We start from the raw sequence: 11,675 nt of genomic DNA, 5'->3' as shown, positions 1-11,675 counted from the left end.
ATCTTTTACCAGGTGAAGTGGACATTTTATGAAGTCTCACATGAATGGTATTGCTGTGAATTTCTTATACTTCATTAATAACTAATATAATCTTAACGTGCAAGTTACAGAAGAATGCTGATGACCATCAATTACCGATACCATCATCATTACCATTACCATAATCATTAGACATAAACCCAAATAAATAAATCTTGTTTTAACCGAGGTTGGGGGGAAACATATAAGATTGGTTTCTCCGAAGGCAGTCAAAACAAATCCTCTGTCTTTATTGTCTTTGCGGGAGAGGAATCCTTATGTTTTACAGCAGATGGGGGCCCGTCTGAGTGGAAACTGCAAAGCCCATGAATCAAAACCAAGTCACTTGACTTGTTTATAGAACATTGAGAAGGGAAGCCGATCCTCTTCGCCTGCAAAGCCATTTTTCGTGTTTGGGTTCATCTTGGGGAATTGGGGATTCCTTGGGGCATGAATATCTCTGAATTGGAAAGGGTTAGTTTTTCACTATTTCTTTCTGTAGATGCAGTCTCTTTCTTTACCATATTGTCATATCTAGTTGCTTCTTGAGTTTTTTTTTGGTTGGTTTTGTTTATTCATCGTTCCATTGCAGTTCTACTTTCTCTTGGGTGTTCGTTTAGTTTTTATTTTGGGCTTTAGTTGTTGTTTCTGCTTAGCTGAATTCGATTTTGGGTGTACTTTGCATCGGTTTCTTTTATGGGGATTTTGGTAGAATGAAGATTTGGTTAGTGGGTTTTCTTTTTTAATTTGGTTTTTATGGATCAGAAGAGCTTGAGAAGGGCTTGACTGGGTTGGGCTGATAGGAAGCAAGAGATGGCTAGAGCTGGGGGGATCACTAATGCTGTTAATGTGGGCATAGCGGTCCAAGCTGATTGGGAGAACAGGGAGTTCATTTCTAACATGTCTCTCAATGTTCGCCGGCTGTTTGAATTCCTTATCCAATTTGGTGAGTATGGTTTTCTTTTTTTCCTTCTTTTTACGAAATTATGGTACATAGATTGTCATCCCCTTCTCTCTTTTTTATCTTCGTGATCTCCTTAACTCCCTCTTTCAATGCCAATCTTTTCGTTATTATTTTTTTGTAGAACAGTTTTAGCTTTAGTTGGTGCAGCAGACATTCTTAGTAATTATTCTAGATGCATGAAGTTGTGGCTTTTTTGAGATGAATCTCTTTATCTGAGTGCTCTTTTGCCTGTATCTCGTATAAAAGTTGAAACCATGTTTATTTGAAACCTGAATATGTACGGACTTCTTTTGCTTGAGATCCGCTATGCATATTTTGAAGGTTGGAGTTGATTAATTGAAGAAACAATCTAATTCGATTTGAAGGGTGTAGTTAATTAATTGAAGAAACAATCTGATTCGAGGACTTAATTCAATTGCACTAGTTCCATTAGTATTGCTCAGACTTGACTTGAGAGATTTTGGGTCCCTCAAAGTTGGGAAGGTTATGCTTGTAGGCATTTCATAAGGTACAAGTCTATAAAAATGGCACGATACTGTGAAAGGCATTAATGCTATTAGTTTTTTTATACAGGATGTTTGCTGGCTAATGAATGTTTGTGAAAATACTTAGCTGAAAGTTTGATTTTTCTTTTTATCTTCACGAAATTATTTGTGGCTTCAACAAGGAACTGCCATATGCTACTTCTTTTGGCATTTGTGCTGAAAGTGGTAACACGTGGGATTGAGAACGAGTTCCATCCATTATGCCTTAAGGGGGTCACCAGAGCTTGTTTTTCCTCAATTTTTACTGAAACAGCAATAAAAAGTAGGCAGATAAGTGTGTCCATTGACTTTCCACTATAGAGATATTCAAGTTTGGAGAACTGATTTTAGAATTTTGTTTTTCTGAGATGACCCTTAAAGGAACGAGGATTTCCATGTCTTTGCAACCCATTAATTATCATTATGTTTCCTTTAGAACTTAATTTTTTGTGTGATAACGTGATGTGATTTGTAGGTTTCATAGTGTGAGCTTTTGCAAACTTGCTAGTTTGAAAACCAATGGAAAGATGGCTTGGTAGTAAATTCTGGAGGAATTTGTTGAGCATCATAGATAAGGGCTATCAACATTGGCCACCAGCTATAGTTTTTACTTTAACCTCATGAATTAATATTCCCAATATTTCCATGCCTTTGGTTAAGAAATCATTGTACTGAGACGAGATTCTATTTTTTTGGTCAGGAAAACTTGGGTGAAGACATAAGAACAATAGAATTGTCAAATTTCCACCAACCTGATCTATACATCTAAATCTAGAGAATTTGGCAAGATCAGAGGCAACACATTGCTTTAGAGTTATTTTGATATGTCTATAAATGTTTCTTATGGTTTGTTCTATCAAAACTGTCATTTGGAGTAATTGGAATTTAGACTGGTGTCAGAAACTAGTAGCGTTTGTGCTAGCTTCATAGTTAAGGGTATTTCCACAGGTTATATGCCTTTATGGATGTATATTTTGCGGCTTTTTTAATCGCCACATGGCTCTTAGGGTTAAGGATCAAGAATACATGGATTCTGTGTTGTTGAGTTCAGCCTTGGGTTTGACATAACGTTGAAGATGGAAAGGGAGGAAGAGTAAAAAGGAAGGATATTTTCTCATTCCCAACATCTTATCTCTTTCATTTCAAGTTGTCAATTTCTACGTAGGCTGAAGGCCAGCATCCTAGTTGAAGTCTAGGAAAACAATGTCACGTATTGGCATTCCCTTTATGAAAGACTAGAAATTATAGCGGCCCATCCATATGTCCAGGCTCTAGATAAATAAGTTTATATTAAAAAAATTTATTATGACAAAAAATATGATGAATAAACAATATGTATGCATCTAAAATAAAATATTTTTTGCTAAAAATGTAGATGAAAAAATATTGAAGCCCAAAAAACTTTTTATACCACTTTGTAGTTGAGGGAGGTAAGTTATTACAATTTAATGGTGAAAAAATCGGAGGGTCGTGACCTTTGGTTGGTCATGCAAGGTTGGCAATTGAGAATATTAAGGGGGGAGAGAGAGAGAGAGAGAGGTTTTCGTTATATTCCAACATTTCCTATATGGAAAGGTAACTCCTATTTTTGTGCAAAAAATTGCATGAGTGCCTGTGTAAATAATACATTCTTTTTTTCTAAAAAAGTTACAAATGTGCAAAGAAATCTATAATTCCATTCAAGAAAGACATGATAAATGTGTTATTTGAGAAAATGTTATAAAGGAGAAACTTTTTGGCCTTCACTACCCATGCTTCTGCTTTTATAATATTTAGGAAAATTTTCTGGAAATTGTTCTTTCTCTTTCTGTTTCCCTGTGCAAGCCAGGGTTAAGAGATTAAAAATAATGCAATCACCAAAAGATCTCTCCATTATTTATCTGCACAGCTAGATCTAGTGGAAATGGCTGCAAATTTTGGCATATTTGTAGAATTGTGCCTAGTTGGTTGTACTGTTCAATAAGACCTTGACCCACACAGCCACACCAAAATAAATAAATAAATAAATAGAGAGAGTGGACTTTGATTCTTAACTATTGTAACAGATGAATTTATATGCCTTATACTTTTGGGGGCATGTTTATTAAAGGAATTCAATATTAATGCTAACCAATTTCAATTTCAGCTTACAAAGTAGTTTAGGGAGAAGAAAAGAGTGTCTTTTTGTTTTTAGCAATTTAGAGAAGTTCAGGATATGGTCCATCAAAATTAATTTTTCAAAACCAGGGAGGAAACTGCTATGTTGAGAGTGTCCAGTTTTTATACTCCTAGTATTTGTATATGGTGAAAGCAAGAATTGCATATTTGGTTATCTAACGGTTGGGAGGCCACAAAATATTACACATGAGCTATGTTTTTTGCTATCCCAACCTTGTCTAAGCAACATTAGGTTTATATCTCGAAGGACATATTGTTTGCTTGATGCTTATTTCAAAGGAAAATGCGTTGTTGTATATATAGATTTGGTAGCAGTCGTATTCACTGTGCTAATGTCACTGCTTTACTTGTGTTTTAGCACTTTCATCTCTGAGAAACTCACTTGCTGGAGTGGTCTGCAAGGTTGAGTGACGTGCACATCAATTCTCTAACTAGGTGCATACTTTTCTATTGATGCTATGTATGTGGCCCCTGCGAGGTAGTGCATTAGAATTAGAATTAATAACATAAGTAACTTGAGCTCCGTTCAGCATGCTTGACAGGTGGTGGATGACACAAGTCCAAGATACATGACTTCTCAGATAGCTATACATTTAAAGCATACAGCTGTAGATTTTGCAACTCTGTTAGAGCAGCTGTCAGAGGTCACTTACACCAAGGCATGAATAAGGTTTCAGAGAGAACAACCACACATGCATTCAAAAACTTAAACCTCAATAACTTACACTGTTATGAGGACGCGGAAAGCATTTCATTCCTGAATGCTCATGCAGCAAAGCAGCCAAGTAGCTTGAGCTTGGTTGTGCAATGTGTTTTCTTTGTTGATCTGAAACTTCAGAAGTGTGACATCTGCAAGCCCCAATTATTAAATTTGAAGCAATTTATTTTTCCAACCATTGATGATATAACTTTACTGATTCATTTGGCATGCCTACTATAGCAAGTAGTAGTTTGTCATTGTCTGACATGTATATATGTCGAAATAGTAAGTAAAAATGATGCTTTCATAATCAATTACAGGGTTCAAGTGGGAGACTCAACTTCATGAAATTTGAAATCAAACTCTCCTCTGTTTACCTTGCTATTGGCCAAGAAACTTGGCATGGAGAAAAAGTCCACTGAAATCCAAGATTTGGTCTCTGTCATAGGTTACTTAAGGCTAGAACCTCTCACAGGAGCAGAACGGTACCTCAACTGGCCAAGCAAATAATAAACACATCCAAACACTACCTAAGAATCCTTAAATGCCTTTTGGCTGTGTTCCTTATCTGATTATCTCGATTCTTTGATTGACGTTGGCATCATGAAAGCTTGTTTTTTCAAAAATTAGGTTTCTGTTCCCTTCTACATTTCCTTTTAATCTTTCTTGATGAATTATTAGCATAGTAGTCATCAGTTGCAGCATAATGGAATCTAATGTATCCGTCTTAGAAACTTTATCTTTTAAAGCAGGTCTTATGAGATTTATTTGAATGAAGTGGTTTAGCGCAGATACATTCTGTTCTACATTGATTTGGAAAATCAATTGTTTGTAGGGTTTTTTACAACACAAATGAGAGGCTGTCTTCCTGGCATTGTTTTTTCTAGGATTTGTGTATTTATTATGTAATTCCATGAGATTTTGCCTCCTTATGTATCTGCATTTTAAAATTTGGGGATCATAAATTTCAAAGTACACAAACATGCTTTACAAAATGTGACCTAGAAAATGTTTGTCTATCTAACCAGAATGATCATATTTAGGCTGGTGAAGTAAACAATCCATTGCCATCTATTTAATAAAGGATTGGAATGCTAAGCCGCTATGTTTCATGAATGTAGCTGTTTAATGTAACTTGTGTGCTAATATTTAGCATGGTGGTGTGTCAATTGTATATTTGTGTCTCAGCAAGAAATTTGTATGTCTACTTAATTTCGTAAGATGGGTTAAAAGGATTCTTTGTCTAGAAAGGTATGGAACTGGGTGACTTATCCTAGACAGAGAGGGCTTTCATATGTGATAACAGAAGATGCAGTTTTCATTTTGAAATTCCATCAAAACACCCAGTCTGTTATGAACCACTTTAGATCATGTCTCCTTACATATGTTTCATCTTGTAAATGCGTGCATTATTTCTACTGCTCTTCAAAGGTTTCACACCATTTAATACTTGCAGCATTAACTTGTTGGCTTTATCACTTTCCTAATCTTATCCTTCTGATCAACAATGTGCTGTTTTCTAGAGGCAACAACAAAGAGCAAACTGGCAGCTTTGAACGAGAAGCTTGATGTGCTTGAGCAGCGTTTGGAATTGCTTGAGGTCCAAGTGAGCACCGCATCAGCTAACCCATCTGTTTTCAGCTGATGTGTTCAAGACCTGATAGAGCATGACACGGTCAGAGTCCCTTGCATTCCAAAAGATCACATAATGCAGTTATGTAGTGCTTAGGATTAGGTTGTATTAGCCTAATGTTTGAACATATTGAATACCATATGCACCTAATATAATGTATTGGCCAAATATTTGAACATGTTGAATTCCATGTGCACCTATCTACATTTCAATAAAAATTGCTTCTTGCATTTTCTCGAAAAAAAGAAGGAAACCACCCGTGCAGAGCAGTGGGGGATGGATTCATGGGCATTCCCTCTTAGAGACTTCAACTGTCCCTTCATCAACCGCCCCTGGTAGATGTAAAACCCCCTCTTCAGCCTTGCAGTGAGGGGTGCACACTGTAGATGTATGTAGGCTCTAGTCTGATTTAGTTTGATGCGGCTCTGGATACCGTATAGCTTGCTTCCATACTCGGCGATCTGCATGAGTTGGGGAGGGAACTGAGGGGATATAAGAAAAGAGGTGTTGCATTTGTGGGTTGATTTTGCATGTTCTTTTTCTTCATTCCTTTCCATCTTTTCTTTTTATGGTGATGGAGTGGTTAGATATTGATGTACTCAAGGTTGGTGGTGGTGTCATTTTGAGGGAAACTTGGGTAGTATTGTTCTCTTCATCCTTGATTTGGATGGTGGTGTATGGCAAGTTCTGATTACCATCTTTTGTGCTTATGAATGATGTAGCATCACCATCTTGGGAGTCGATGGATTATAAACAAGAGATTCTATAAAACGCAGACTCGACCGAAACGGATGGTTAGAAGCAATGTTGTCAGAATCGTACCGGACAATTTTCAACTTGATTTAGGGAATTCTGATGCTGAACCAAATCGGGCTTAATTGACAAATTTTTAACCAGCAGGTGACACTTGTTAGGAAAAAGATAAAATAATATTAAAAAATGTTAAAAATGATTTTAAACGATTTTTTAAATTCATTTAAAAATAAGCTTAAATAGCTCAATTTTATATCGATTTTCTACCGATATGAATCAGATTCAATCCGATTCGCAATGATACTCTTTTTTTTTCTATTACTCGAGGAACCAGCATTTGATATAGAAGACCTGACAACATTGGTTAGAAGGCATTATCATAACGCACCTCGGGCAAGCCCAGAGTCGAATTAGGTAGCTCGATAGCTAGGTCGCACTACATCATAACCGGGGATGTCGGGTTTGAATCCTACCGGGATTATTCCAGTTTGACCATCAGGGCATGTTTGACCGAGGATAAAGTTATCACCGGAAATAATTTTATCCCAAAGAAAAAGTTGCTGGGTACCCCCCAGTGTCTTTTTTCCCTTAAAAAATTGGAAGAAAAATCTCCCACCAATGCAAAATACGGGGAGGATTTTCTTCCCTGTTTGATAGCATGTGTTAGCCTCACACAAAAACCGAAAGGGAGGGAGAAACTTCGGGTGCCATCAAACGCCCCTACAAAGAAAACAAACGGAAACCAAACCTCCTTAAAAGGGTTCTGAAACAGGTGATTCAACTGCTTTGCACCCAATGCCAAATTCCCCAAAATTGTTTGGAATGGGACAAATGAATCACGCTTGTTACACCTAATGGCAGCAATCCTCGAAAAATTTACCAACAGGGCCTCCGCTTTCTGGTAGGAGCAGTTGGTGCAAGTCACCTTGTGTTGGGGACGCTGCAAGTTCAAAATGTAATGGTACGGTTGTACAACTGGTGGGGTCTGTCTAACCCGAAGCAGGTTATATGTCCCCCCCCTCCCCCCCCCCCCCCCCCCAAGATGCACAGTACGTGTTTGGGGTCCGAATGAGCGCCACGTATATAAGCACGTGGGGCTCGTATCCCCGTGTGTGTCGGCATCACTTAGCATCGGACTCCTTTGCGATTGCAAAGACTTAAGTACCCTTTCTCGCTATTCTCGCCATGAAACGACGGTTCGAGAAAAGAACAAAAATGTCCTCCATCCAAAAAAAAGGAAACGATGGTTCAAGAAAAGACAAAAATGTCCTTCATCCAAAAAATCAAGGATGATGTTAACTCTTCAAAGTCCAAATGTTTCATTTGCACCATCTGCTGTAACAGGAGCTCCCTTTGACGACACACCCTTTGTCGTCATCTGCGGCCACCGGAGCACCCTTTGTCATCATCTGTTGCCACCAGAGCACCCTTTGTCGTCATCTGCTGTCGCTGGAGCACCTTTTGTCATCGTCTGTTGTTGTTGGAGCATCATTTGCCGTCGTCTGCGTAGTGGCAGCATCGTTGCCACCATCCACTATGTCTACCTTCTGGGTGTTTCTCCTCTACTGTCAGATTACCAAAACTTGTATCGTTTTGGTGAGTTTCGTGTAAAGTTTTGTTATGCAAACAAATCGATTTGTAAATTTGAATGCTAAATCTTATAATTGATTGTATTATTCATGCTAAATAACTCTTATTTTCATACTGAAACAAATCAATTTGTACCTATCCACCTTCTGGGTGTCAAAAAATAGTTAGCACGATTTGTTCTTATGAAGGTCAAACATTTCAACGATATGTACTTATGAAGGCTAAATTTCTACAATGATTTGTACGTTGGAATGCAGCAATGATTTATACACTTAATGCAGTATCGATTTGTATGTTTGATGCAACAACGGTTTATATGTTTGAAGCAGTAATGATTTAAAGAAATTATCATGATTTGTACTTAAGTTTGATAAATCGTATAACAATGTTTACATATGAAGCCCAAACGTGACAACGATATGTACTTATGAAGGTTGTGATTTCTACAATGATTTGTAAGTTTGAAGTAGCAACTATTTATACATTAAAAGCAGTAGCAATGTATATTTATGAAGTTACCTCGATTTATACTTAAGTTTACTAAATCTTACAATGATGTTTACTTATGAAGCCAAATATTGTGACAATTTGTAATGTTGGTAATTATTTAATGAATGAAATAAGTTGTATTATTATATACTTGGGGAGACAGTTATAACATATAATGATGCGATTAAATTTATGTGTTGTGCATGTTAGCAATGTTTAAAGCTCGTCAGACAAGAAATCTCTCTCCGTTCGATGAGATGACTATTAGATAAATTATCCGTCAAACTCATCTATATAAGCGTTATGAAAGGTACCATAATACAATAAAGATTGAGAATGATAAAGACAGGAACAAAGCGTTGGAATTGTATAATGTGGAGCATTATCCATTAGATATTAAGGCTAAAGAACAAAGGAAGCATGAGAAAGAACTAAATATGAAGAAGAAGAAAAGGATGGCGAAGAGAAAGAAAAGCAAAGAAAGAAAGAAGAGGAGAATGAAAAGCAAAGGAAAAAAAAGCAAATGAAGAAGGAGGAGGAGAAGCAAAGGCAAAGGAAGAAGGAAGAGGAGAGGGAAAGGCAAAGGAAGATAAAGCAAATGAAGGAGGAGAGGGAAAGGCAAAGGAAGAAGAAGAAGGTGAATGAAAAGCAAAGAAAGATAAGGCAAATAAAGGAGGAGGAGGAGAGGGAAAGAAAAAAAAAGAATAAGGAGGAGGAGGAATAGAAGGAAAGACAATTGAAAATGAAAAAAAAGGTGGAAGAGAAGGAAAGACAATTGAAGAAGAAAAAAGAGGAGGAAGAGAATGAAAGGCAAATGATGAAGATGAAAGAGGAAAGATAAAGGAAGAAGCATCAGGATAAGGAAGAGAAGGAAAGGCAAAGAGAGGAAAAGGAGGATGAGGAAGAGAAGAAAAGGCAAAAGAAGGAGAAGGAGGACGAGGAAGAGAAAAAAAGAGAAAGTAAGAAGCAAAAGGAGGAAGAGAAAGAAAGGGAAAGAAAGAAGTAGGAAGAGGAAGAGAAGAAAAGGAAAAAGAAAAAGCAGGAGAAAGAGAAGAAAATAGAAAGGAAGAAAGAAATTGAAAAGCAAAGAAGGGAGGCGAAAGAGCGAATGAAGGAAAAAGAAAGGCAGAGGAAGGAGGGAGGGGATAAAGAAGAGAAAAGTGTGATCAAGGTACGTAAATTGATCATGTCTGTCATGATTTACTATAATAGGTATTATTATGTATAGTGATTATAGTGAAAGTAATTACTATATATAGTGATTAATGTGATAGCGATTATTATGTATAGCAATTAATGTGATAATGATTACTATGTATAGTGATTATTGTGATAGCGATTACTGTGAACGATTTACAGTGATAGGTATTATTATGTATAGCGATTACTGTGATAGCGATTACCACTACAAAAAAAATGTGTAATGACGACAGATGCTATCCGTCGATGTATATGTTTACGATGGACTAGCGACGAATATCATCCGTCGTATAACCCTAGTCGCTAAATTGTGACAGAATTTATCTGTCGCCAATCCGTCGCTATATTGTGATGGCTTAACGACGGATCATGTACGTCATGAATTCATCGTTAAACGATGACCGATTTGGTTAAGCGATATAATTTAATCTATCACTATTTCCGTTGCTACCATTCATCGATGGATGAATATCCGTCGCTAATTGGCGACGAACATTAGCGATGGCTTAAATTCCATCGTAAATCGATGACTACCTCAAATTGGCGATGAAGTAGCGATGAATAATATCCGTCACTACTCTATCACTAATTTGTAATAAAAATTTTATTTTTTTTAATATTTTGAAAATTGAGAAAAAATTCTCGTACAATTCATATATCCTGCTTATAAAAAAATAGTACAAAAAAATGCATACAAATTAAACAGAAATGCTAAGTTAAGCAAACTGTAACTACCAAGTACAGTCCTTGCGAAGTTATAATTAGTTACAAGTTTGTCAAATAAATTAAACAAAAAAATCTAATCCTCGCAAAGATTTTGGGCATCATCCTCTTCATTTTCTCGATCTGCCCCTTCCTCCATGCCTCCATCAGTTCCTCTACGTTGATCATCTCCATCATCCTACAAAAGAGAACAAAAATGTTAGTATTTATAAACAAAACATAATGAAATAAATTATATGCAATCCATCTAATCTAATGCAACAAAGTAAATGGCTGAATGACAAATAGACTAGTAATAAACTGAAGGACATTAACAAAATTATAAGGAAAAATTTATAGCAATTCAATCATGCATACCTGACGGGTACCTGAGCTCATGTTGAATGCAGATGAAGTTCTCCTGTCCTGAAAAAAGTTGCATAACTCATTACGGACAAGGTTGGGAATGACTTTATTTAAAAAGTATTGCATTTTGTCCTCAAAATGCTGATAAACACCATCCCAAGACGTAGTAGGGTCAATAGGACGTTGGGAGTTGATGCTGGCGGGAGAACTCTGTGAGCCCGAGCTACAGGAGGCAATGAATAGTGTGGTGTCCATGTTACTCCTAAACCCGAACACACGACCCTTTTTGGGTTCACCTGTAGCAGTCACCCATGCTGCAGGATCAAAAGACGGATGCTGAGTGGAGTCATCGCCATATCGTTGTATCATTTGCTGCTCGTATGACTCCTATAAAGTAATAATTAGAATATGAATTAAAAATTAAGAATTACAATATTTATGATAACATAATTCAAAGTAACTTGTATATTACAATATTTATTAATACAATAAATGCATAGCGTTGTCGCTCTCGCCTTCTCTGATACAAAATCTGTTGTGCTCTTACGTTTATATGTTTCAATAAACACATCCTTGTAA

At 36.7% G+C, this 11,675-nt stretch overlaps 1 protein-coding gene across 3 annotated transcripts; it reads left to right on the top strand.

Annotated features, from left to right (window-relative positions):
* Positions 1-317: 317 nt before the first annotated feature.
* On the top strand, positions 318-6,241 carry LOC149834859 (protein BRICK 1). 3 transcript variants are annotated; one of them, XM_090011588.1, is made up of 3 exons: positions 318-492; positions 822-964; positions 5,887-6,241. In XM_090011588.1, exons 2-3 carry the CDS (start codon positions 832-834, stop codon positions 6,006-6,008), a joined length of 255 nt encoding a protein of 84 aa, XP_089867714.1. In that variant the 5' UTR covers positions 318-492; positions 822-831; the 3' UTR covers positions 6,009-6,241. The 3 variants fall into 3 exon arrangements, with proteins under 3 accessions (XP_089867714.1, XP_089867713.1, XP_089867711.1); XM_090011587.1 differs by having other exon boundaries at positions 319-492; positions 787-964; XM_090011585.1 differs by having other exon boundaries at positions 319-492; positions 784-964.
* The last annotated feature ends 5,434 nt before the right edge of the window (positions 6,242-11,675 follow it).

The sequence above is a fragment of the Nuphar pumila genome, chromosome 6 (assembly GCF_984573655.1).
Source record: "Nuphar pumila chromosome 6, dmNupPumi1.hap1.1, whole genome shotgun sequence".
NCBI lineage: Eukaryota > Viridiplantae > Streptophyta > Magnoliopsida > Nymphaeales > Nymphaeaceae > Nuphar > Nuphar pumila.
This window is presented reverse-complemented; position numbering and strand designations above follow the sequence as displayed.

Coding starts and splice junctions, on each gene's coding strand:
- LOC149834859 (XM_090011588.1), top strand. CDS start 832: ATGGCTAGAGCTGGGGGGATCACTAATGCTGTTAATGTGGGCATAGCG. Junction 965..5,886: donor TGAATTCCTTATCCAATTTG/GTGAGTATGGTT, acceptor GCTGTTTTCTAG/AGGCAACAACAAAGAGCAAA.